This window comes from Rhea americana, unplaced genomic scaffold, assembly GCF_003343005.1.
Source record: "Rhea americana isolate MKP2758 unplaced genomic scaffold, rheAme1 scaffold_36, whole genome shotgun sequence".
NCBI classification, from domain to species: domain Eukaryota; kingdom Metazoa; phylum Chordata; class Aves; order Rheiformes; family Rheidae; genus Rhea; species Rhea americana.
Window position 1 is genome coordinate 3943662 of NW_028186490.1, and position 25423 is coordinate 3969084.

At 35.9% G+C, this 25423-nt stretch overlaps 1 protein-coding gene across 8 annotated transcripts in view; it reads right to left on the reverse strand.

Moving 5' to 3' along the window:
• KCNMA1 (potassium calcium-activated channel subfamily M alpha 1) overlaps window positions 1-25423 on the reverse strand; it is a 516194-nt gene that overhangs the window by 377468 nt on the left and 113303 nt on the right. For all 8 annotated transcript variants that reach the window (XM_085312304.1, XM_085312302.1, XM_085312303.1 and 5 more), the window contains one exon: window positions 12578-12742. In XM_085312304.1, the coding sequence (XP_085168430.1) occupies window positions 12578-12742 (165 nt within the window). The remainder of the gene's footprint in view (window positions 1-12577; window positions 12743-25423) is intronic.

The window sequence follows — 25423 nt, forward strand, 5'->3', positions numbered from 1 at the left end:
AAAAAAAAAAAAAAAAAAAAAAAAGACGTAAGAGATATACTTAAGATATTGGAACTGGTCAAAAATAAATGAAGTAGGCAGATAAAAAGCAAAAATTCTGACACTGCATCAATAGATTTATTTACATATTTGTAGTATATTGATTATTTGATTCTTAAGCACCTCCTCTGAGTATTATAAATTTAAAGAAAATATAAAGTTCCCGAGTCAAAAGAGGACCAAAACCTGAACTCAAGCTGCATGCAAGTTTGTTTTCTGCCTTTAGTTTGTTGATTTAGAGTTAAAAGTTGTCTAAATTAATATTATGATGCTACAGTTTTTTTCTGACTTGTTTTGTGTTGCGTAAGTCACTGCAGCGTGAGAGCATTTTGCAGTATTTTATAACAGTTTTGTAGTATAGTATGTCTTTTTTCAGGTATAATGAATAAAACGCATGTAGCAATACCTATAAAAAGCCTCCTCCCATTAATAAAACATAGTAATAAAAGAAAGGTACTTAGCAGTAAATCAGTATYTTTTTTTTTTAAGTTGTAAAAAGTAAAAGCAGCCATGTTGTATAYTTCCTGACTGTTGTTGTCTCAAAAACAGTAATTCCAATTGCTGAAATCTTTTTGCTTGAAAATGAATCCATATTTACAAAAAAAATTAATTTGAATATTGGTAGGCAAAACGCCTCTAAGAAGTATTTGTCAGGATATCAGATTCAAGTAATTATCAAGTGACATCTCAAAACAGACTATTTTAACCATTTTGAAGAAACTACTGAATATTTAAGAAGCAAAAGAAAATGCCTTTTGATAGACAATATTTTGCATAGAAATATTTTTTGCTTAGCACTGAAACACAGAATCCTTTAAACAAAGAGCATAATAGCAAGTTCCATTTACCCAACACCTCAAAACGTATCATTGATGGCTGAGCTGCACAAAAACACAAGTAGAATTATCTGTAAAAGTATTCATTATCACATCAGTGTTTCATTTTTGAATACAAGCACTATTTTATTAAACACACCAAACAAAAAGAGACAAAGATTAAACAAATAATAATTAACTAACTACACCAACAGAGCAGCCCTTGCATAATAATGCTGTAGATACATTAAGGGAAATCCATCTGTCTCTCCTGGTGAGCTTTGTAAATATGTTCATTTGCAACAGTTGTGTCCCTATCATTCGTTCAACATCTGACTATTGTCAGAAGCAATGGCAGAAGGTTGATCTCCTCTGCAATGCAGTCTTATAATGATGCAACACGATCTGTATCATAAGGAATACTTCTATATTTACGTACATTACTTTTAGCTGCATTACGTTTTAGTTGCATTTAAGAAAGTAGTAGCAAGGGCTTTTTCTAACTTAGGCTTGACATTAATATAGTGATATATCCTTGCAAATATTTTTCAAAAATAAAGACAATTTGTATAACAGAAGTCCACCCTCTACAGTAGAAGTATTTCCCTGAGACAGTTTTGTTCTAAGAGTTTAAATACAAACCATGTTCTTGACTTCCCCAGATAATTCTTGCTATCTTTATTTATCTTTGGATACCATTCAAAATTTAACACATCRTCATCTTTGTGTGTTTGCTGTTGTTCATTTTAATGTGAGGAAGTCACAGGTACCTATATTAAATTAAAAACACATGGTAGATGTCAAACATGTCATCATAGTATATTTGTTACAGCYGTGAGAAAAGCTACTGACTTTATAATATCACAACAGATTCAACAAGACTGGCACAATTATCTAGAGGTCACAGAAGTCACTGCAGTACAGCACAAAGTTTTTGAAGATRAATTTACACAAGGTAACTCCCACAGTAGCAGCTATAAGCTGCCAGAAACACCATAGAAACAGGCTAGATTAGCACACACTATCTGGCTTACAAACAAACAAAACAAAACAAATAAATAAAAAAAGCTTTTATTAAGTTAGTCTGATTTTAAGCAAGATAAATATTTATGAATTGTATCTGCAATGTAGACATACAATTAATCTTTTAGTTCTAGACTTTCTTTAAAGTAGCAATATGAAAGTTTAAGTCCAATTAAGACTGTCCAATTTTTAGTTCATTTGATAAGATTTTGYTATGTAACACTCAACTTATCTTGATTTAATTTTAGCTCAGTGCATCTACCTTCTGCTCACCTAACTGATCTTTACATGGCCATATTTAAACTGGAAAAGTGAGGAAAAGGAATATTTGATCATCCATAAATTTTGTGAAGACTTAATAGAAAATAAAGCTGCAGAATAGCATAGCTTAACARTTTAACTATTAATGTATTACATCTTCTAAAATTCAATTTTCTAGATCCACTGAAATTACAACAATTTCAAAATAAATAAGTGGCTATCTAAAGGTGTGAAGATAAGGTAGATTGTAGAATTGAATAATGCAATGCTAAAGAAGTACATAAACTAAAAAAAAATTTCTCTTCCACAGAAATGAGGGCATAAGCACATCCTTCAGTCCAAAGTGAAAACCCCGCAAAAACATCTTTGGTCTTGGCAATAACAAATAAATATTCAGAAAAATAAAATGCATAACTAGCTGCAGTTACCATAGAAACAAGCAAGACTTACTCAACACTTCCTACTCTATGCCATTATCATTCAGTATCTGATGAACTCAAATGGAGAAGCATTGTTCCTATTCCTATGGAAACCTGGGAAGTAGCCCACATCAATGTCACAGAAGATTAAAGTAATCTAGAACATATCTCTTGGATTCCTTTATGTGCCACCAAAGACTATGAAAGATTAAAAATAAACAAACAAACGGAGGAACACTTTTTTTTTTTTCGTAGTAGAGAGGAATACAATCCAAACTGCCCAAACTGCTCCTCCCTACAAATAGAAAATAAGTAGCAACATTTGCAAGCAGTTTATGATCTGTGAACAATAAAAATAAACAGGTCTGTACAGTTACACTAACACACACTTAAAGGTACATTTTCAGCAGCTTTGTATATATCATTATTATCTTTTATATAAATGTCTTAACTTGATGACACRTTCTCCTATTTGTTGACCAAAGTGAGGAAAGGAAAGCTTCTATACAGACATATTATATAACCAAAAATGCATACTAAATTCCATTTCAGACGTAAAAAGAAAAAATCCCTGCTACACATAGATTCAGGAACATGCATACTTTTAAATAAACAAGATTTATGAATATTTTAATGTCCCTGTATCAAAGGTAATATGCCTCCCCATTATTCCCTTCTGATTCAATAAATGTCTCCTTTTCCTTCTTTATTAATTGAAAGAACTAATCTAATGGTGAGCTAATGATTAGAAAGTATGATTGAAAACTAAGAAATGCCACACATGGTCAGTTCAGTGGTCCATCTAGCACACAGAGAGAAATCTCTAACAGTGGTAACAGCAGATACTTTTCAGGAAGAGTAGGAAAGCCCAGGAACTTTCTGTAGTCCATTCCTCGCACATAGCCATAGGGATGGTAGAAGATTATCCCCTCCTATTGTCTTTAGTATCTGTTTGGGATATGTTGCCCATGAATTTATCCAATACATTCCTGAACCTGCTGACACTGTCTAAATGGTCTGCTGGGCAAAAAAATGCAGAGGCTTCACAGATCCCAGTATAAGAAAGCACTTCTGAAACTCTTAAGCTGACCTCTTACCAGTCTCACGAAGTGTTTTCTATCTTTAGTCTCCGGTGAAAACAGTTTGGCATAAATTGTCCACCAACTCCCTGTTAACTATACTTCCCATCAGCCGTCTCTAAATCTGAAATTCCCAGGTGTTTTAGAATTTACTTTTAAGTTCTATCTACCTTCTTGCTTCAAGTTGCCTTCCTCCATCCTTTACACTATCCCTCTTCAGATATAGAAATGTGGACTTCACACAGTTCTCAAGATGGGAGCATATCAAAGTTTTATATAGCAGCAAAATGATGTTCTCTGTCTTATTCTTGATGACATCCAGCATTTTGTCCGTCTTTGTCRGCCATGGCAGACTGACTCAATGAACTCAAAGCACTATTTATAATGATGCTAGGATTTGCTATGATTTTGGCYTCTGAATCATGCAGGTGTAGTTTCTATCTTTTCCCCTCGATGCATTGCCCTACATTTGCACACCCTTAAGGTCATCTGCCATGTACTTGCTGTCATGGGTATATGAGTGCTACTGAATTCTACACTTTGAGGTCATTATCAGCTCCTTTGTGTTTTACTTTCTTCATCTGTAAAATAAAAAGTCATCTGCCTGAAAAGTCAGTTGTACATATAATTTAGTAACAACTACATATCACTCTGGCATCCACAAGGGCATATAGAAAGACAAATTAATAGCTAATATGATTAGATCACTGTTGTAATCATTAGAATGTCCCTGAAATGTTAACAGTCCCAAACAGGTAAAATCTCCATTTTATGCCAGGAATGGAAAGAGATTCAGTATTCAGAAGAAAAAAGAAGTATGCCCTATTTCTTGAGACAGTATGACAGTATGTATTGAAYCTTTAGGGTATTTTGAAAACTTTCAACCACATACTGAGAAACTTCAGTCTTGCTTTAGCTTATATGAATTATTTTAATTTCTATGAAAATCTTGGTATGAGTCTTGGTTCAATAAACATAGGGGGGAAAAAAAAGAAACACTGAGGGCACAAGCATTCCACTATAACCAATAGTTAGGTTGCAAAAGCTAGCTCCTGTTATCCAAGAATCTGTGTGCGTCACTGCCAAAAAAAGTAATATCAGCTTTAGGTTTGTAAAGTGCTTGGGATGAGTATGAAATGCTCTAAATCAAATAGAACACATTCTATTTCTATTGTCTAATTAATACCTTTTATTCTAAACCCCTTCCTAGTCAGATCAACCATGTCACAACATTACAGATAGTCAGCAAAAGATTATATGTTAATTCAGAACAAGATAGGTTGAAAGAGGCCTCCTGGATCCTGCAGTAGAAGGCAAAAGAGAGATCAAAATTTATGAGAGCTTTGTTTGCCCTCAACAATCTTTTTAGTATCTTTTTTCCTGTTCTGAGAAGCTGCATAGTGCCCAAGGAGTCTTGTAGTCATTTGCAAGCCTAGTAAAATACCTGACATTGTCAAGAACACCGTCAGAAAACTGTATGTATACCAAATGCACATCCCTCTCCAAATTCGTGTCTGTCACAGATACCAAATTCTCCTTTGAGCACCTGCTCTCATAAAAGTCACAAGACAACTGGAAGTTTCTTCCATCTTGGAAGAAGGGAGAGACCCCAAATAATTTCTGGGCTGCAGAGTTTTGTTTTGGCTGCTAAACAATTGTAACTTATTGCAAGCTTTCTTCTTCAGTCTTAAAAGAATCTGAATCCACTCCTCCATCTTAAAAATGTAGCAAGAGTTAAAATATCCTGGTTTTAAAAAAAAAAAAAAAAGGCAAAAAAGCACACTTCATTTTTTCCAGTTATTCATATATTTAGAAATCTACTATCTTTTTTTTTAACCTGTATTTTTTCTAACCTATCACTAGCTGTCAAACTGCTCTGCTGCAAATAAATAAAAAAAAATAAGTATTTTTCATTCCATTGCTTCATGTATACTTTTTTCTGTTCAGGGTTACTTTTATTTGATTTTTTAATAAATCTTCTGTTCATGATATACCTTAGACAAATACTACTTCTTAAGAAAGCACTGACTTACACTTATGAATGTTCACTTCAGCAGGAGTATTGTAAATTTAGCTGCATGTACCATGTATACTTATCAAACTGTGCTCATCACAAACAGATTAGGAAACCTGAAGGTTTAGATTTTCATACAGTCACAGAACAGTACAACGTGTAGCCTTCCCTGAAGGAGCAGTGAAGCCTTTTAACATTTTCAAAGAGTTGTTCAGAAATCTAGTCAAAGGTCTAGGTTTTTCAATAGTAAAAATTTAGTGCACTTAATACTGACTTGGTGAGCTTTGATTCAAACCTTGAATCACATTTAAAGTTTTAACATCAATTTCTCAGAAACTAAGAYGTACAAACACACAGCAGAATGAGACTCACTGTAAAGCAAAAACTAGTCTCAAGTTTTATTACTAACTTCAAAACTTTGCTCTGTCTTGCCAAAACATTTGCAAGCCTTGCATTTTTCATCCCTGGGACATGTGGGACAGGCAGAGCCCAAAAAGAGAATGCCCCTGAACCTTTTGGATAGATAAAGAGAACATAGCAATACTTACACACTTCAGTCAAACTATGCTACAGAACAGCTCAATCTAAATGTATACTGGGGGCATACAGCTACTTTTTAATTCAAGACACAAAAGCATCTTCACATACCACTTCCTCTTCTTTAGGTAATTAAATGTAGCTAGAATATGTAGCTAGTAAGCAGTAAGAATGTTAAGAAAGCAACCTAAATATTTCTTACTGACACTACTTTCTTTAGGTAAGGCAGCACACAAAACCACTACCTGGCACTGCACTAGAAGGCTAYGTAAAGCACATCTCTACCGTACGTTTACAGGTCATGAAACACTGGCAACTAGAAATAGCGCATTAGCTGACGTTGAAAAAGCTGTCGGACAACAGAACATATTTTGGTAAGCACGTAGCATCTTTTTCTGGAAGATCTGCATGGGCTTCTCTCTGGCCCTGTAAAAACTGTGGATCTGCTAGYCAGAAAAACGTTGAGGGGACGTCTACCCAACTATAATGGTAGTAATACAGGCACCTTTTCTTTTACTGTGTAGCCACAGGTAGAGAGAATTACTGGATACCTACACGTTATTTCTAATTTTTCGAAGTGAAGGCAGTGAGCATCAAGCTACAAAAGGTAATTTCATCCTCTCCACTCAAATGAAAACTGGTACAGATAAGAACAGTAATACTGCCTTTTGAAAACCAGGGAGCAGCTAAGCAAAGACAAAGCAACACACTGATATTCTGATGAATCTGGAAAGTTCGTATTGATTTATGAAAATGTTTTCAAAGGAATTCAGGTAAATGTCATTAAATGTGGTATAAATACGATAACAATATATGACATTGGGATTAACATTAGGTTGATACAAAAACCTGATAGAAAGCAGGTCAGCTCATCAGTAGGAGATGGCAAATAGCTTGCTTACAGAATCCAGAAAGTCCACAAAACCTTCTCTTCATCTTCCTTACCTGAACAAACTGTATCTGAAGTTACAATTGTACAATATTTACTTCAGTTCAAAAAACTACAGGTTTGTTCCTGTAATTTTCATTGATTCTTAAAATATACCAACATGATGTGCTGACACYTGCTACCTTAGCCTTCTTTACTGCCTTTTTTTTTTTAAAAAAAAAAAGTGTCCACACACAACTGGTCCTAGACTAAACTGTGGTAACAATACACTTTCAGCTTTATCTTCTATATTATTCACTTTAACTACATAATTAAGGAAGTCTTTTTCTTTATACTCAAATGATTAATAAAAATTACTTTCAGGAAGTAAAATCATCTCATAAACACCTTTAATTTCCTGCTTGTTTAGATTAGTTATTGATTTTTGGTAGATGCCACCCCAGGAATTCCCATCTGATTTTTCCATCGTCTACCATAGAGTAGTATTATATAGCACTTCAAAATAAATCATTGTTTCTATGAAGAGATTTTAGGTCAATTTCTACCTTTTATTGTAATTGATGTTTGTCACTCAACATCAMCTGCAAACAGCAGTGCTTGGGTTCAATGAGCATGTTCTTAAATCATGGGCTTATGCAATTTAATATAGACAGATTTTTAAGATGTATATAAAATTCTTTTATGCATCTACATTTTTAAGAGCACAGGTCACATTTTCAAAGGCTGTGCCACCCAAAAGATCCAGTCCCAGTCATGCTTTAACATCTAAAGAATGAGAAAAAGGATGGGCACACCACACAACTTCATGCACTGTGCTTCAGCAGCTCATCTTCCTGTACCACTTCAGAAGACAAAAGGGGATGCGCTAACTGGAGGATGTTCTGAATCACCCTTTGGAAATGACTCTTTCCAGTGCCTACTATGCAGATGATATTGGGCAGCRTGGATGTTCCTTTGTGCATAAGCTGCTTCTAAAATGCCAAAAGTAGGATTTAAGTTCCTAAAGCAGTAAAAACWTTTTTTWWWWWWAAAAAAAAAAAGTGCCTAGTTCTATTTCAGCATTCCATCCTGCAATATTCAGACAAACTACTCAACTGCAATAGTAGCACTTAGCACTTCCATGTAATCATGCTATCATTAATAAACAAGCATTATGTACTTTGAGACAGTAACTTGACGCAATGGCAAAACAATTCATGGTCAAATGGTTTGACATTTGATTATTTAAATTTTAATGAGTAGATTTCTCATTCTTCTTTCTCACGTTGCAGAAAAAAGAATTCTCTCTTTACCAAAATGAAAATTACTCCTAGGGAACAAACAAAYCTGCTACCTAATGGTTCTCTCTTGGAACTGGTATGGAGTATCCTGAAGAGCAGGAAATAGACAATTCCTACATCACACGACCAAGAGCTAAGGGTAAAATCGGAGATATTACGATTTTTTTTTTTAAATAAACCATCCATCAGATACTCAACTGATGACAGGGGAATATACTAGAAAGGGACCCAACACAAGCATTCCCCTACTGAAGAGCCAGGTCTATTTGATCACTTCTGAAGAGTAATACATAAATATAGCAGTACAAATTCTTCTGCTCTCCCAAAAAAGCAAGCACGAATCAAGGCAAGCAGTACTGTGTTTTACATAAGAGCACCATTGTGATAAGCTTGTGTGCCAGGGAGATGATTAATTCTGCCAGTTTTCAGTATCACTTATAAAGAGAATTGCAAAAGTCTTTCTGTACACAGAGATCAGTTTGCACAGCAGCCATATCTTTGGTCTTTCTTTGTGAGAGTTTACATGTATATGTAAAAAAATTCTTCCAAAATCCAGATAGCAAGCCTGGTTTTGTYCTATTGTTCACAAGAAATACAGTTGGTAGGCCCAGATATCTATCATAAGGTTTTGCAGAAAACTCCAGATATGTAAAAAGTTGGGGTTTTGTTTTTTGTTTTTTTTTTCATTGAACATTTAATTTGAAGTTAGAAACAAAATGTTTCAARGTTTCAGTAAAGTTTTGATTTCTCCTATTTAACTTTTTAAAATGTAATTTCTCCTCTTTTATCACTGGAACAGGGGGAGACTGAAATGACATTATACATTCTTTTGCATTGCTTTCAGTTATGGAACGCTTTTTGAGTTCATCTTCCATCAATTCATTAAGGATTTCTAAGAAAACTAATGGGAAGGGAGTCACCTCTTTCAAAGATTTCAGGGTCAGGATGGGTTAAATCATTTCAGTGTTTCCAACAACTCAGATTATGATCAACAAGCAATTTCTATTGCTTTCCAGATAGATGCACTGAAATACATTATTTGGAAAATGTTATCTGTCTTGACAGAGATTTTAAAAGTTAACTAATTTGATAAACATGTCATGTCAGATCAGGTAAAAATATTCTGTAGTATTATTTTTAGTACTTTTCATCACAGCTTTGACACATTTTTAGTGAAGTTAGGGTATCCAAAAAACCCTATGATGACCATTTTGAAATGGAGTTTTGTAAATATTTTTCAACTTGGTTCTCAAGTACACCTTTGATAAAAAAATTAACATCTAGCATAATATTCAAATTTTAAAATAGGCTGTAGTTTTTTCAACTAGCTTTGCAGCTACAATGTTGAAGGCGGCTTTCTGCTGTTTCTTCAAGGTTTCCTTACAATTTACAGCTACTGTGGTCTAAAGAGAAACGTTTGCTTTTACACAAGGGTTGCCTTACATTAACATAAAAGTGCAATCCTGTACTACAAAGACATAGGTGTAGAGCTGTGCTCTATAAATCAAGTTTTTTGTGCTGTATTTCTAATGCTGCTGCTGTAATGCTGTAGGTAGTCATGAAAATCATAATCTAAAGACAATAGAACAGTATAATAGTTGATTATAAAACTAACTGAGAGATAAATATTGATGCATAAATTTGTAATCCAACATTCACAATGCACTTMGGCAATCCAATTTTTTTAAATTAGCAAGCCGTTTTAACTGGATGAGTGGGTAAGAAAAAAGCTAGACTAGRTGCAAAGAGTTGACACAGGCTTCAGCAGAAATAGGTCCTGAAAACATTCAATTTTGGTTCTATAGACAGCTTTTGCCATTCCACGGGGATCTGCTTCAGTGAAAAGAATTACTCAGGTAAGAATCATAAAGTGAGTTTTTCCATGAGAAGAAAATGCTGATAATTTACATTGGTGCTTACACAACACTGCTAGCTTGTCTCCTTCAGTTGCCAAATAAATCCAGGCAGTAGTTGCACAACAGCTTTCAGATAACCACACTGCACTAAAGATCAATTACAACTCTTTGCCCAAGTCCATGTTCACTGGACAGCTTTTTTTTTTTTTTTTTTTTCCTTTTTTTAAATAGATAATGTTTTAGAAAAAATACACTACACTTCAAATCAGAACTATAATAGTTGGCAGGAATAGGCTGTTAGTAGGAATTCATGAGTAAGAGTATTTTCAAACAATATTTACTTTGATAAAAATACTGAACTTTACTTAGCATCCTACTTTACTTCCTACATCTACAAATAATGCAAATATTCTAACAAAACCATTCACTGAGGCAGTTAACCTTAAGCAAACATTATTGTARTGTGAGTTTTAAATCAACAGTCAAATATTCATACTGCAAACGGTCTTCCAGAAATTACACTGTCAAGCCAAATCCTGAAACTGATGCACACAATTAAATGCATCTTGTTTTCTAAACTCAGCAAAATTAACTATCAGACTCCATATGCTGCATCTATGCTGCTACTTATATGTCTCAGATGATTAACACTCTTGATGAGCCCAATGTATACAGCAGCCACAGTCATACCTTGACATGAATATAGATATACTCTCAGAAGTAATCTGACAATCTGACCCTATRATGTTGTTCAGCTGCCTAGAGATAAAGCTCCGGAAATAAACTAGTCCCYACTAAGGAAAGGGTGCACTGTAAGCACAGAAAAGGGGAAAAAAAGAAAAAAAGAAAAATCACCAAATGGAATTGCATAAATTCTCCCAGTGTGCTGAAGAAAAACACATAGTAAAATATATTCTGTATTTTAGTTTTTGGCCTTGACTGTCTGTTTGCATTTATGCTGGCATTTACCTCAGTAAAGACAACACAGGCTTGTTTATGATTAAATAGCTAGTAGCATAAGACTCCTGCTTTTGGGTAATGTCTATCCTTGATTCATAAATCAAAATTTATGAATCAAAAGACGTAGCATGACTCTAAGAGTTGTCATTTTAATGTTGAAGATGTCAGAAAAGCATGAGACAAATCAATACGCTGCTTTTCATAAAATAATCAATATGCCAGTTTGACAAAGACGACATATGTAATGCTAAAAGTAACAYTGAAATATGCTTTCAAGCTATTGGTAAAAGTTGGTGTATAACAGAAGCAAAAAGGCAGAAGGTATTTTTAATAATAAATAGTGACAATAGTATTCTTGCAAAACTAAACAAAACAGAAAAATATGGTAGCAACTGAGCCACTTCAACTTTTCACTGTAAAGAACTTAACTGAGAAGTGCCATTCCTTCCCTGCACCCCCCCCCCCAAAAAAAAAAAAAAAAGTTATAGACAGGAACAGACTCATAGTAAAGTATCTCCCAATCAAAGTAAACAATCAAGGACACAAATTTTGTTTTCAGCTTAACCCAATCTAGTCCAAGAGTTGAAACTGGGGTTACACCRGTTTTAGCTAGAGATGAGATTTAAATTGCTTCATCTGATAATTTATAAATGCATCCCTTCTAACAAGAAAACTAATCAAAAGCTTACAGAAGATGCCTTTCACTGCAGTGGACACCACAGAAAATCCTTTGAATTTCAGTATGATTTGACAAGGCTATAGAATACTTAAAGTGAAAACTATGAAGTTTTCTGGTCAACTTAAGCTGCAAGTCATATTATCAATATCTGATTTGTACCTCTATTTGATASATAACTGTTTGTATGATTAAATATTTTCTAAAGTAATACAGGAAGAGACCGAGAAAACACAAAATCATTACTTGTCTTTGGAAAGCATCCTAAATCTTATTGCACATACAATTCAAAACTGGCTTTACTGTTCTGACCACTATCTGCATATATACCGCTGCCCCTATTTTTTAAGTTGACTTCCATTTTTGCTAGCACAATTTTATTTCCAGAGAAAGTAGGCCTGTAGTTTTACCCCGCAATATGAATACAAAATTACTATGCTCATTATTTGGAGCAGATTTCAAAGTCACAGTGCAAGTATATTGAAGTAGGTTAGGGGGGAAAAAAAACACTGAAACTATGGCAGAAGAGCGCTTTTCTTACTTGCTGTCTCTACTTATCTCTACGCAGCAGCAGGAACTAATCTGTTATTTTACTTCCAAAAAAGTGGAGATTGACTCAGTGCTGATGCAACAAACCAACCAAAGATTCTCCACTAATGCTGGAAAACACAGTATTTGTTATCAAGTGCTCTTTGAAATAAGAATATTGAAAAATCAGARAAAACTCACAAGAACTCTGCCAGTTAATGTCTGGGCAGATATCATGACTCCTGCCCAATCCTTCACAGAGGTCATCCATCCCACTTCTGCTGCCACATTCTCCTCTTTTTCATCTGTAGGTTTGCAGGCCCCATCTGCCTGTGTATCTCCACCACCATTGATCTTCTGGGCCTCCTGCAAAATAAAGTTTGAGATTTGTTAAGCATTAACAAATTGTCACCAAGAGTCAGCATACAGTTGTTGCTRTACTGTCCGTGCTAGGCAATAAGCAAATCAGTTCTCCTGGATTCCTGTTGGAAGAAACTAAGCAGGCTACATCACRCATCCTATAGCGGTAGCTGTTGTAGAGAACCAGATTACTAATAGCTATCWAGTATGATATTCCTTGACATTAAATCTTAAAAATATGTATTTGCCACAAAATATGCTATATTTTCCATCCCTATATGCAGCATAACTGCCAGGAGCCATGTACCCAATTATGCAGCTGCTTATAAATGTACTTATCAGACATACACTGAAGGAAAATTTATTAGTTCAAATCAACGTGTATTAAGTGTGAACATAATTTATGTACAATTTGAATGTATTATCACTAGAATTGATTATCTGGGTAAACYGTCTCTGAGAAGCATGACGTAACAAGAAAATAATTATCAAGTGTGAGGGGAGCAACACACACTATAGAGAACCTGCAGGGATCTGTCATGCTATCAGTGAACCTTGTTTCAATGAGAGTATTTAATATATCACAGGAGTCCCTCCGTCAGTAAGTGTTGGCTCTCGCAGAACGCAGAGCTGGAAATTAAGCGAGTCTCAGCTGCACTAAGCTGACTGATGAGTCACATGCATTGGAATTCATATCAGTCTCTCCCGGATGCTGCGGCAAGGATGTGCTTTTCTAACCGCCTAGGTGCTACAGGCATGGATGCTGCACAAAAATCAAGGGAAGCGATAGGAAAAGCCTGCCCTGATTGTACATCATTTAAAACATACCATTTGCAAAGTAGCAGACTGTGCCACGTGCAGTGACAGCATAACGTTAAAGAGTTCCTGAACACTTCACAAGTTATATTAAACAAGCAAAGCATCAGTGATGCAGCAAAAGCCAGGGCTGAGGTAGGTACACAGCACCTGAACTACGCCTATAGATCTGCCTTAGGGCTTGGAGGACTCAGCACAGACCAGCAGCTTCGAAGACCTTGTTTCTAGATCATTTGCCTACAGGCCACTAAGCATGAAATGCCATTAATCCCCTTTGGGATTCCTGTTATAAAAGCAAAGRCGTTAGACATCCATCGAGCGGTTATTACGGCAGCAGGAATACTACGGCATCTCTGCCAGAATGCAGAGCTGCGAGCTGACCTTGGGCACGCAGCTGGACACGCCGTCAAGGGCGCTTCCCGGGAGCAGCACTGAGCTGATGAAGCAGTTACACTGAATCTGTCAAAGGACAGCAGCAGAGTAACTCTAAAARCGTAATACGGAGCCCAACAGTTGTTCTTGCAGAATTGCATGGTTTTGCATCTTAATTAGCTGATCAGACTCTTCTCTGCTACTCTTCTACCCTAAATGTGGGCTCTATCTGGTTACTAGCAATTACAATACAGAGCAAGAGGTGGCTATATTGTTAGTAACAAATTATTCATCGTTACAACAGTAATTCAATACTTTTTGAACAAATAATCAGACAAAAGATAAAAGCCACTTGATATTTGCATAACTGGACCTCATTCAGCGATAAATATGGATACAATGATTCAGATGCTTTGCAGTCAGCATTGAAAGAAGTATACTGCACTGCACATGCATAAAGCATRTACTACTGAAATGAGCTCACTGCTTAAGACAGTAATTCATGCTAAAACAAAGACATTTCCATAAGAGTAAGAATTAGCCAGGGACAATTTGTGACCAACCTAATCACCAAGCCATACAGGCTGGTCATAAAGAAATGCCACAACCACCACTAGTATTTTGATTATAAATCAGAAAAGAAAGAGAAATCTATGTTGTTGTTGTTTTTTTCTGAATGGATGATGCAGTTGTATATACCAGAACGTCGAAATAAAACAGAGCATTGAGCTTCAGGCGAGCACATCCCCAGTGCCCTGAGGGCACTGGCCTCCTCTGGAGCCTCTCTCCAGGCTCTGGCCACATCTCAGCCCAGGCGGTGCCAGCTCCTGCTACGGCCCCTCCAGTCCCACCCCAGAGCCCTGCCTGGTCGCCACACGGCTGTTTGACCCCGCTTCCCCTCCTGGGACCCGACCTGGAGCTGATCCGCTTCCCGGCCCTGCCCCACCGGGAGCCCCCACCGCTACCAGGGTGCTACCAACTCCTAAAAAACTACATGCATCCTATGCTGCCCATCGGTCTCTCTTCCCTCCAGTTTGTCTGCCCTCTATAGCAGTTGCAGCTTGTCTTTTAGCCCGTAAACCTCTCAGGGCAGGTTTTACTACCCGCTCCTGCTCTGCGCAGCACAGTGGGCCACAGCGTGTTGCACATTTTTCTGCTCTGTACAGGTTTATGCTCAATAATGGTACTAATGAGGCTTTCACAGTAAGGGAAGTGTAATTACCTCTTCCTCTCAGATAAGAAACTGAGACAGTGATTAAGTGCCCAACCCAGTCACTAGAAAAAGTCATTGGCAGAGCAAGGCTGAAACCACAGGTTTCTTGGATTTTTTCACCCATCAACCCTACGTAAAATGAAAAGGATACACATCCTGTTGAGAAACATTCACAAATACAGATTTTGTTATAAAAAGTCACAGATCTACAAATAATTAAACAAKTATCTGAATTCAAAAGTCTATTTTACTGTAGAGCACTTAAAGATGTTAATATCATATAATATAATAACATTGGAAAATTCAATTATTGCTTCCATATTTCTTCCTTACCCCAYACCCTTTTGTAAATATATCAAATTGAATTTTTGACACTTCATTATTCATAAGAACATAAAAATAAAACTCCCCAAAACTCAGTAAAGTAGTAAACAAGTCATTTTATTGAAGGAGAAAAGTAACTATTTCATGTTTTCACTAAGTTCTAATATTCTAGACTTCTTTTTAGCATTGTATTGACTTTTGGTTGCCAAGATTATATAGCAATAAGACCTGTTCAGTATTTGATTTTCTGAAGGTGTTAAGGCCTTTTGTATCTTTGAAGGAGTGCATCTATGCATTTATACCACTTCTTGTTTCACAGCTATAGAAACGTCCCACCCATAGTATTTCTTAATTAAAATATAAGTAAAAATATAATCTTCTGCCAAGCACCCTTTGGAGTCGAGTCTCATGGTCAACGACAGACCAAGCTTAAATCCTGCTAACATTGTAACTATAAGTAGTACGCAGACAAGTAACTATTATATAATACTCCTGTTTATTTGGGATATTTCATATTTTTCATCTACGTGGCTAGACTTTTCACATACCTAATTGGCAATTAAATATTAAAAAAATCCTACTCATTTGTGCAACTGTTCAGAGATCATTGAGGGAGATTTCAATACTGCTTTCATTTATACTGTATACAAATCAGTCCTATTATTAACTGTATAGTTCTGTTCATTATTATTTCTTCACCTCAAAGCATTAACTAACCAAACATCACAACCTGAAAAAGGTGCTTAAGAAACGAATCTGACAGTGATGGTAATTGTTTAATTATTTACAGACTCAGTAGCTACAAGTAAGATAATACTATCTTTATCCAGTCTGCTTACCTGTTGTTTCACAAAGTGCTCATTATTTTAATTAATTGATGACAGGAACAATTTGGGTAGATTAAGTGAGAAGAAGCATGTTTTGCAATATATCTCTTTCCTGGAACAGGATGCATGAAGAGAAGGGGTATATAGGAACTGCGACTCACTGATCTACTCGCAAATGGCCAGAAACGGATCAGAAACATCAGTGCTTTGGTTCATGTTTTCAACAGTAAGTAATGACTTAGATTACACAACCACTAGGATGCCTAAACCTTAAGAGGGCAGACTTTAAAAGGGGAAAGACACTTGAGAACAGTTTTCGCTTTTGAAAATGTCCTTGGCCTGCCTCAGGGCAGGGAAGGCCAGCCTTAGAGTCTGCTGCCAGCAGCTTGCAGTTCTGTCTCCATAACTGCCACTCCGTTAACTGCACTGCATTCCTAGAGCCTGTATTTTAAGAAATATTTTATATGTAATTACTTCAGATCAAAAGCCCCTTTATGCAGGCCATTCGTATACACTGGAAAACTATGGTTACGTTCCCCACCACCACCTTTTCACCTTTTTTTTTTTTTTTTTTTTTTTTTTTTTTTTTTTTTTTTGACTTCAGCTGTTTCCCCAAAGCCACCAGAGCTGTGCATATGACACTCTGGTTTCCTTTCTACTAGGCAGACCTCTTAAACACTCAGTTTACAATTATTAGACTTCTACTTGTAATTCAATTTTATGGCCTTCAACAGATTCTTTCACCATTTTCATAAGTCTGAAAGGGGTCTTAACTTTAGATAAAGCCTTAATATTATGCTGTATTCTCAACATCTGGGTAACATACAATTGTCAAGATACCCGSTACATTACCGCAGCAGATGTTCTCTATCAGATATATCCAGATGAAACACTGAAATTCTTAATACTTATGAAATACCAGTTCATCTAGTGTTAAAACCAAATGAAACCAACCAAAGAAAGAAAACAACACTGAAGCAGTTCACCTGTTCCACCGCAGAGTTTATCAAACAAGGATTTCACTGGAATACTAATGGACGATGACAGAGCAGATAGGGAAGGTGAGAAATAATAGCAGTACTGGGACTTACGAATCACTTTGAAAGGAGTCAAACGTAAGAAAGCAAAAGCAAAGGCTAAACTAAACGTCATTTAAGAGGTACTGACTACAAACTGGCCTATCCACAGCACTTCCTCGAATATTAGGTTCTTATTCAGTATTAGGTTACATTGACGTCAGCTATCATACTGTAGCTATGGTTTGGTTAGTTTAAGAGGATTAATTATTGATACTCAGAAAAACATTATTCCTTTCACTAAAGAAAAGGAAACAGAATGATCTGTGGAAAACATGTCTGATGAGATAGCCAAGCATTTTTCTCTCATAAAATATTCAGAAGCTACGTAATTCAGTGTTTGCAAATTTGGCAGCTTAAGAAAACTTAAGTCCAAAATAGATTTCAAAAGATCTCTTATTAGTTCACGACCAAAATAATAAAATCCCATCAGACAACTACTATTTTTGCTTTCTGCAGAAATTCTGAGATGCTCTGTGCCAATCCCTGCTTACTCCAGCAAACGCGGCCTTCTGCAATGACCAGAAAATCCTTTGCTGTAAAGAGCCCGAGTTCCGAGGCCAAACATATGCTCTCGTTTTTCTAGTTACCAGCTTCTGTTTCATTCACAGATAACCACAGTCCCCCAACAGATTTTTTTCTATGCCCTTCGTATTTCCAGTACTGGCTATACTATACGTGTAAAATCCCCTTCCGATGTCATTGCTTTTTACTGATAGAAACTGCAACAGCAGGGGAATTGATTCTAAAACCTTGACCTGAGAGGCAAAGGAAAATAGATTAGTAAAATACAGTATTCTGGTAATGATCCTGCAACCAGCATAACAGTTCATCAGACAAAGGGTTCCTAGTATGGTTGTCACTTGAGAACACRGAACAGCAGAGACCTAAGTTAGCTGAAACATTAGCTGAAAAGAAAATGCAGTAAGATTCAATTCAAAGTCTAGAACATCCTACATGCTAATAGAGGAGTTATATTCCTGTTCCCTGCTATCTTTTGTAAGAAGAGTTTAAACATTCAGAGGCAAGCTTTGTAAACATCAGCACATGAAGACTGGCCAGTTAGGATTCACAGAGAGCAGAATCTGAAGCTATAGAAAAATACGGAACTTCCCAAACCTTGAAACCTAAAGTTTGAAATAAGAAAGTCTGCACTGATTTTTTTCTACAACTTTATCTAGCAGATGAGTTTGCAGGTGAATGGTGCTGACAATTTTCAGGTCACAAATTCACAACTGAGCAAGAGCTGAGCAGCAAAGAACAGGCCTCAATGACAAATACAATAGAAAAGAAACTAGAAAGTTGGTTGAGTGATTTCCACAGGAACCCAAGACTCGGGAGACACACCAAAATACCTGTTCTGCCACCAAAATATTATATGTCCTCACAGGGACATATTATCTAGCCTTTTCATGTCTTCACCCCCCATCTATAAAAAGAGAATAATAGCTTCTGTTGCATAGGAATCTTACTAAAATAACTACTTAGAATTTCTAGCGTTTCAATAGTAGAGAATGGCAGATGATGTAAGCACAGTGTATATGGAATCATAAACTAAGATGCAGTGTAAGTATACTTGTAGAGAGTATTAGACAAATTTTACAAGCCAATTTAACACGTAACACAAGAATAAAGATGAAGCAATGAAATAGTCCAGGTATTATGATGAAATGGAAAAATGGTCTGAGCAATATTGCCTGAAAAGAAAGATAGATGATGAAAATTGTTCCTACTGAAGTTACAGAAGAGTAAGGAAGAGAGGAACATTGGATAATGACTCAATATGGCTTCTCTAAAACTAACGAAAATTTTAAAAATTGCACTTAATGAAAGAGATTGACAGAAGAAGGACATGATTCCTGCAGCTGAAAGTCTGCAAGAAAAACAAAGTCATTAAATTTACATGCATTAAAGTGGGCAAACAGGGTGTGCTTTGAGAGTTTATGATATTTAGTTCAAAATAGTACACATGCTTATGCCAATAGTTATATAACGCTTGATAAATTCACTAGTTCATATGTGAATAATTTCATTTTTATGTATTCATAAAAGTGAATCCTTCAGTTTCCCTTTGTTCCTGAGTGTACATCATACCATATTTTGACTCAGGTCAATCTATAGAAAGAAACAATTGGTGAACTTGTCATAAATCCAGATAACAAGTAGAGTTATTGCTACAAAAAAAAATAAATAAAAAATAAAAGGACAAATCAGTTATGTATGGATTATGAGTATTCATAGAACTTTTCACGTATTTTCAAACTAATGTCTGTCCACATGCACAAACAACTTTTCCTTTGCTATTGTAAAAAGAACAATCCTTATTAATTTCCTTTATGAAGATAGAGCTGTTATCATATTAAAATATTCCCTAATGCCCCTGTTCAATTATAAAGTAGTGTAGAAAARGGCAAAACAAGCATTTCATTTTATTAATGAGGACACTGAGTTTAAATCAAAGGAGATATATCATTGTTTTTTGGTTTCTTCATCACATAGAAATAGGTGCATTWGGCAGATTAGACAGCTATTGCTCAAGAGAGTGGGTGTTTATCAGTTGGTTCTGTGGTTCAAACCTTAGACCGAGACAATTCTTCCAAAATGTATATTTTAGAAGAATATTAGAATAACCATGCCAGMTCTCTAACATTTCATATGATGGAATCTAAACTTGTAAAAATGTCAGCAGTGTCTGATGCAACCAAGTTATCAGAACTCCAGRAGGGGAGGGACTCTGGATGTCAAAGTACAGAGAAAAGTAGAAAGGTTTATATGCATTTTCTGTCACACCCACTGATTTTGTTTGCCTCCATCTGATAGAAGCCAACTCACATGGAAACAATACAGCTCGAGAATTAAGCGATAGCGGGCACAATCATGAAACGAACACTGCAGAATTACCTACATCCTACCGACTAATTAACCCAGGCCTAATTTCCTTCTGCCACAGAAAATAAAAGACATCTTAAACAGAAGTGATTTACTGAAGATTTGCTACAAGCACTGAAAAATCATGTTTCACTTACTCTTCTAATATTTAACTTACTTTGTGATATTGTATCATTCACTGAAAGCCTAAAGATTTGAAGTGCTTCACAAAAGTGGGGAAAATTCTTAAAAAAAAAAGTTGGGAAAATTAGCTAACTTGTTTATCTTGATTATAGGAAGTACTTCAGCTGATTACTTGTAATTTTGTTGTTGTTGTTGTTGCTGTTAACATAAAATAACACCCAACTCTAAAAGTATATTCAGTTTTTCAGTCATTACCTCTTGACATTTTTACTGCTTTGAAAGAATGAAAAATTAATTGAAAATAACATATTGTTTGATTTTGCCCATTTTTAAGACTACAATTGCCAGAAGATCATATTGGCGAATAAACAAAGGATATAAATCAGAGTAACTTTTCTAATACTATTAAGTGGTAAAAACAGCAATAAGAAAACTGCAGTAGATTCTGCCAGGAATCCACTATTAAAATTGATTATTAAAAGGTTCCAACAGTAGAAATTTTATCTACGGTTTACATATCTGAACATAGAAGAAATGGACTTAAACATGTGTGCTTTCTGTTTCACATAAAGTAGCAAATTACCACTGTACTCCCCATTACTGTGGGAGTATAGGCAGCCTTCCTCTATGCAAAGCCTATCAAACAAAATTTATTTGCATTTATGTTTTTGAAAAAAGTTTACAAGACTTATCAGTAGATTTTGGAGGTAAAAGATGGAGGAGGCACGAAGCAGAATTAAAATAGCTATAAGATTCACAAATACAACTATTTTGTAGTATCATTAAACGCATTAATCAATGATGATGCCTAAGAATCATTCTATTATTTGCCCTTTGGGCAAACTAGTCATTTCCAAAGCAGATTTTTTTATAATATTTTTATTTTTCCATTCAAGAGTAGCACTAAAGTATTTATTTATTGTATTAAAAATATAAAGGAAATCACAAAGAACTAAAAGCAGCTCTCCATAGGATATCAAACCATATCTAGTCTATTTGCTGACCTAGGAAATTAAGTTCCAGTGTGCAGTAAATAAACATTTGAAGAGCAGCAAGTCAGCCAATGTAATTAAAAATATTTAATAGCGCACAAAGTTCGAAGGCTGCATTGCACTCTGTGGGAGTTGCAGAGAGTGAGAGACAGAGCACACAAATAAATACACAGAAAACYGAAGGAAAAATACATGGTAGTTGTAATTTTCAAAAATGTTGAAAATGCAAATTTGGTTGTAAAGTAGCAGTTTTAGTGATTAATTTGAGATAATTATGTAACACTAAACACTTCCCCTTAGGGGCTAGCCATCTCACTGTAAGAAATGTACAAGTGTCATTATTTAATCAGGTAACTATGACCCCATTCATACCTCACTGCTAAAGAAATAATTTTGTATAATCTTAAGCTCATAACACCCTTGCACAGATGATTAGATAGATGAAAACTTTTAAACCTATGTAGTTTTTTTTGGTCCACTTTCCAGGCAACAAATATCGACAAATCATCTAACRTCCGTACCTGTAGATTACGAATACAGCAGCTGTTACAACTAAAATGCAAAGAAACATGCACAGTACCTGCAAATTCATAGATAAGGACTGAAGTCTGAGGAAATAGAAAGAGGAAAGGCAAAATTTTATTTCACTTTCATACTACAGCTCTATTAATTTTGATTTATGTCATGTAACAAGAGGACAAACCCAGTGTATTCTCTTTGGCTTCCTTAACCTCTGCCTGACAGCTGCAAGACAGGGTGAATTAATTCTACCTACCACAAGCAAAGCGATAGCCAGCGCTGGACAAAAAAGGGAGCACCAGATGGAGGTGACTGTGTTGTAGAATCGAGCCTTTCATATTTAATACCTGCTAGTGCAAGGGCCAAGCATGGCAAAAATCCCAATATAATSTATCATTTAACACAGTCCTTCACTAACTTTTCTGTGTGTATRTAGGTGGGAAACTGCTGCAAACAACTGACATAACACACAAGCCAAAATATCCAACACTACCATAGATCTGGAGTGACAGTAATCACTCCAATCGTTGCTAGAGAAATGACTAATTTTTGTTCTACTTGTTGCAACTAGAATATTTTAATACCAAAAATAACTAAGATACAAGCATCAGTCAAAATGAATTGGCTTATTATTGTTCTGTTGTGACAGGGACAGGTTTCATCCTGAGTAAGAACTGCACTCTTTGAACACTGAATGGAGAACTGGTAAAAATTAAGGCCTGTAAACATAACACATAATTGTTGGTTTGATTTTTTCCTAAGGTCTCCCTACTTTCTGAAGCTTTAGGGATTCCTTTTCCAAGCTTTCTAAGACAACCACTACCAGTGACATAGCAAAAACAGTGACTCCAGAAGCTGAGGATTCAAGAGAAAAAAAAAAGGCAGTACTATGAGACATGTCAAAAATGGTAAATWAAAAAAAAAAAAAAAAAAGGGAGGGGGGGAGAGAGAGAGAGAGAGAGAGAAAGAGAGAAAGAGAGAGAGAAAACAAAGCCAGTCTGTTACAAAGAGCTGAATTCATGTTATGTTTCAGGCAACCCAAATTACATTTTCAGTTTCAGCTTTGAAGAAATTAAGCATAAAGGAACAGATTAAATCAGCCTGGAAGTCAAAATCCAAATACATTTTAATTTAATAAGGCATTTATCCAGTACTGTAAAGCTGTCTGAAAAATCTTTGCTGATTTAAAATCAGATTTCTGTCTTTGAATATTTCACATACCACAATTATCAGCAATTTAATTAGTTTTTTTATTATATTAGTTTGTAGAAGTATGGTAAAATCTTGATTCAGGCATGTCCGTCCCTGTTTATAACTTTTCAATCAATCGGCCGATACGTTAGGTACACCTCCCAGTCCTGGTGTGCGCTTTGGCTGCAGATCAGCAGGCAAGGCTGGTGTCCCATAGCACGTGGCTTGGTTTCTCCTGGAAGGAAACCCAGGAGGAAGCAGGGGTGCACTCCGGGAGCTCCCCAGTTTGCCTAACGAGGGGATCAGGATGGCAGTGTTCAATGCTGAACGCGCACGTCCTGTAGCTTAGACACAATCACTGCAGACTGGTTTGTGACCAGCAGTGCAACCTTGCCAAAATACCACTCCAGCTAAAAGCTCGCTCAAGCCACGGATGTAATTATATCACCTACCAGCCAGCAAGTTGCTAGAGCAGGTTGCAACCTATGATTTATACTTTATTCCCATCTTTTAGATAACAGGAATAGCTTTAAATCAAATGGCACAGAGATCATCTCCTCTTGCAGAGGTATCAGTGATGCATTCTTGGAAATTAATGCATGACTCTGACATTGATCATGGCCTCTGTAAGCGGTCAAAACTTGGACTACTGGAGAATGTCACTTAGTGTCCATTTTTACTTCTCAAAACATGAAGAATTATATCTCTAAGTCTTGTTGCTCGTGCAGGATTGAATCTTCCTGTGCCAAACCTTGGAGCTGAAAGRAGGAGACGTTACTCTGACAGGTCATTTTCTAAATGAGACCAGTAGCTCTTTGAAGTTGCTCGGAGGCTTCAAATACTAGAATTAGCCCCGGCAGAGCTGGATAAGTAGCAGAGRACTGGTGAGGTGCTCAAAGGCAGGTATTTTCTGTCTCACGAGTTTGTGGTGCTGGGCTCCAAGATTCATCACATTAGCAAATAGTGCATATAGTACAAAAACATGTTACCCAGTAAAACTCAAATCTGTCTATGCACTATGTATGACATAGCTTGCAGTTTTGTCCACTCAGCAGGAAGGATGAGAATCAGAGCCCCTTTTCTGAGATGAAATAAGAAATAAAAAGGTAAGCACTGTTTGATCATCACAAGSTATCGAGTTTTAATTTGCCCTGTCTATGCTGGAGGCAGAACAAACTGACAATGGTCAATAATAACGAAAAGCTACWGCTACCATAGGAATTTCATTATTCAGAAAAGTAGAAATGGGCCATGCCCTTTGTTTATGTAACTTGCAGTCTAGTTAAACTACCTCATGGCAAGCATAAAAAGTTTTGTCATAATATAATGATTAAACTGTGGGATAATCTGGCCTTAAAAGGCCTACAGCTTGAGTTTTTCATTTAATTTTAAAATCAATTATTCTGACAAAAGAGGTTGCAGCAGCAAAAAGATCAACTGATGATTTTCAAACAGCTCATCAAAGCAGAATATCTATCACACTTTGTATTATTCACCAGCTGTGTTTTATAGAACCTACTCATCAGCTTGAGGCTTCAGAGTCTTTATTTACAGTGCTGCATAACCTCCTTCCAGAGCTTCTCCAAGATGCAGGTGCCCCCCATAATTTCTTTGAGAGAAATGAAATTCATTGACAGTCGCATCCATGTGGGGGGGGAGGGGGGAACAACCAAATAACAAAAAAAGTTATTTAGTTAGTTTATTTCTTTAAAAAAAGGGGGGGGGCTTAACTAAACCCTAGTAAAGATAAGGGAAGCAACAATTCATATATCAGTAATTCAGGTTTTTCATAGATCAGGCATTATTTTTTTTCTTCCTTAATTAGATATTTAAGTGACACTTATCATTAGGGGACATAATTGAGAAATTCATTTTGAGAAATATTATATCTGTATTTAAGATTCAGCCCATGGATATCAAAAAAAAAATGCACTGAAAGATAGGCTTTACTTCCTAGTTCAAAAGTACTACTTTTAGCCTCACAAAGTAGCTTAGCAAGGGATATTGGGTCTACAGGTTACAAAGGCAGATGTGAGCACATACGTAACTTAATTCTCATTCTGTCTGCCGATATATACTCTAAGAATAGTAGTGAGGAGTAGTTTCTTCCTGGTCATGCCTTAATCATCACTGTCACCATAGGACACACTGTGAATATTTCAAGTGCTTAATTTTATTAATGCTTGTAAAGTGCTCAGTATAGTAATACAGTAAAAGTGATGTGTAATGCTTAAGTACTTTTACTACTACTTATTGATAATGTGCACATCAGTGACTATTACTCCTCTGTTATACTAGATGCATTCATCTATATGTACTGGTCTTACCTCRGGTTGCAAAACATT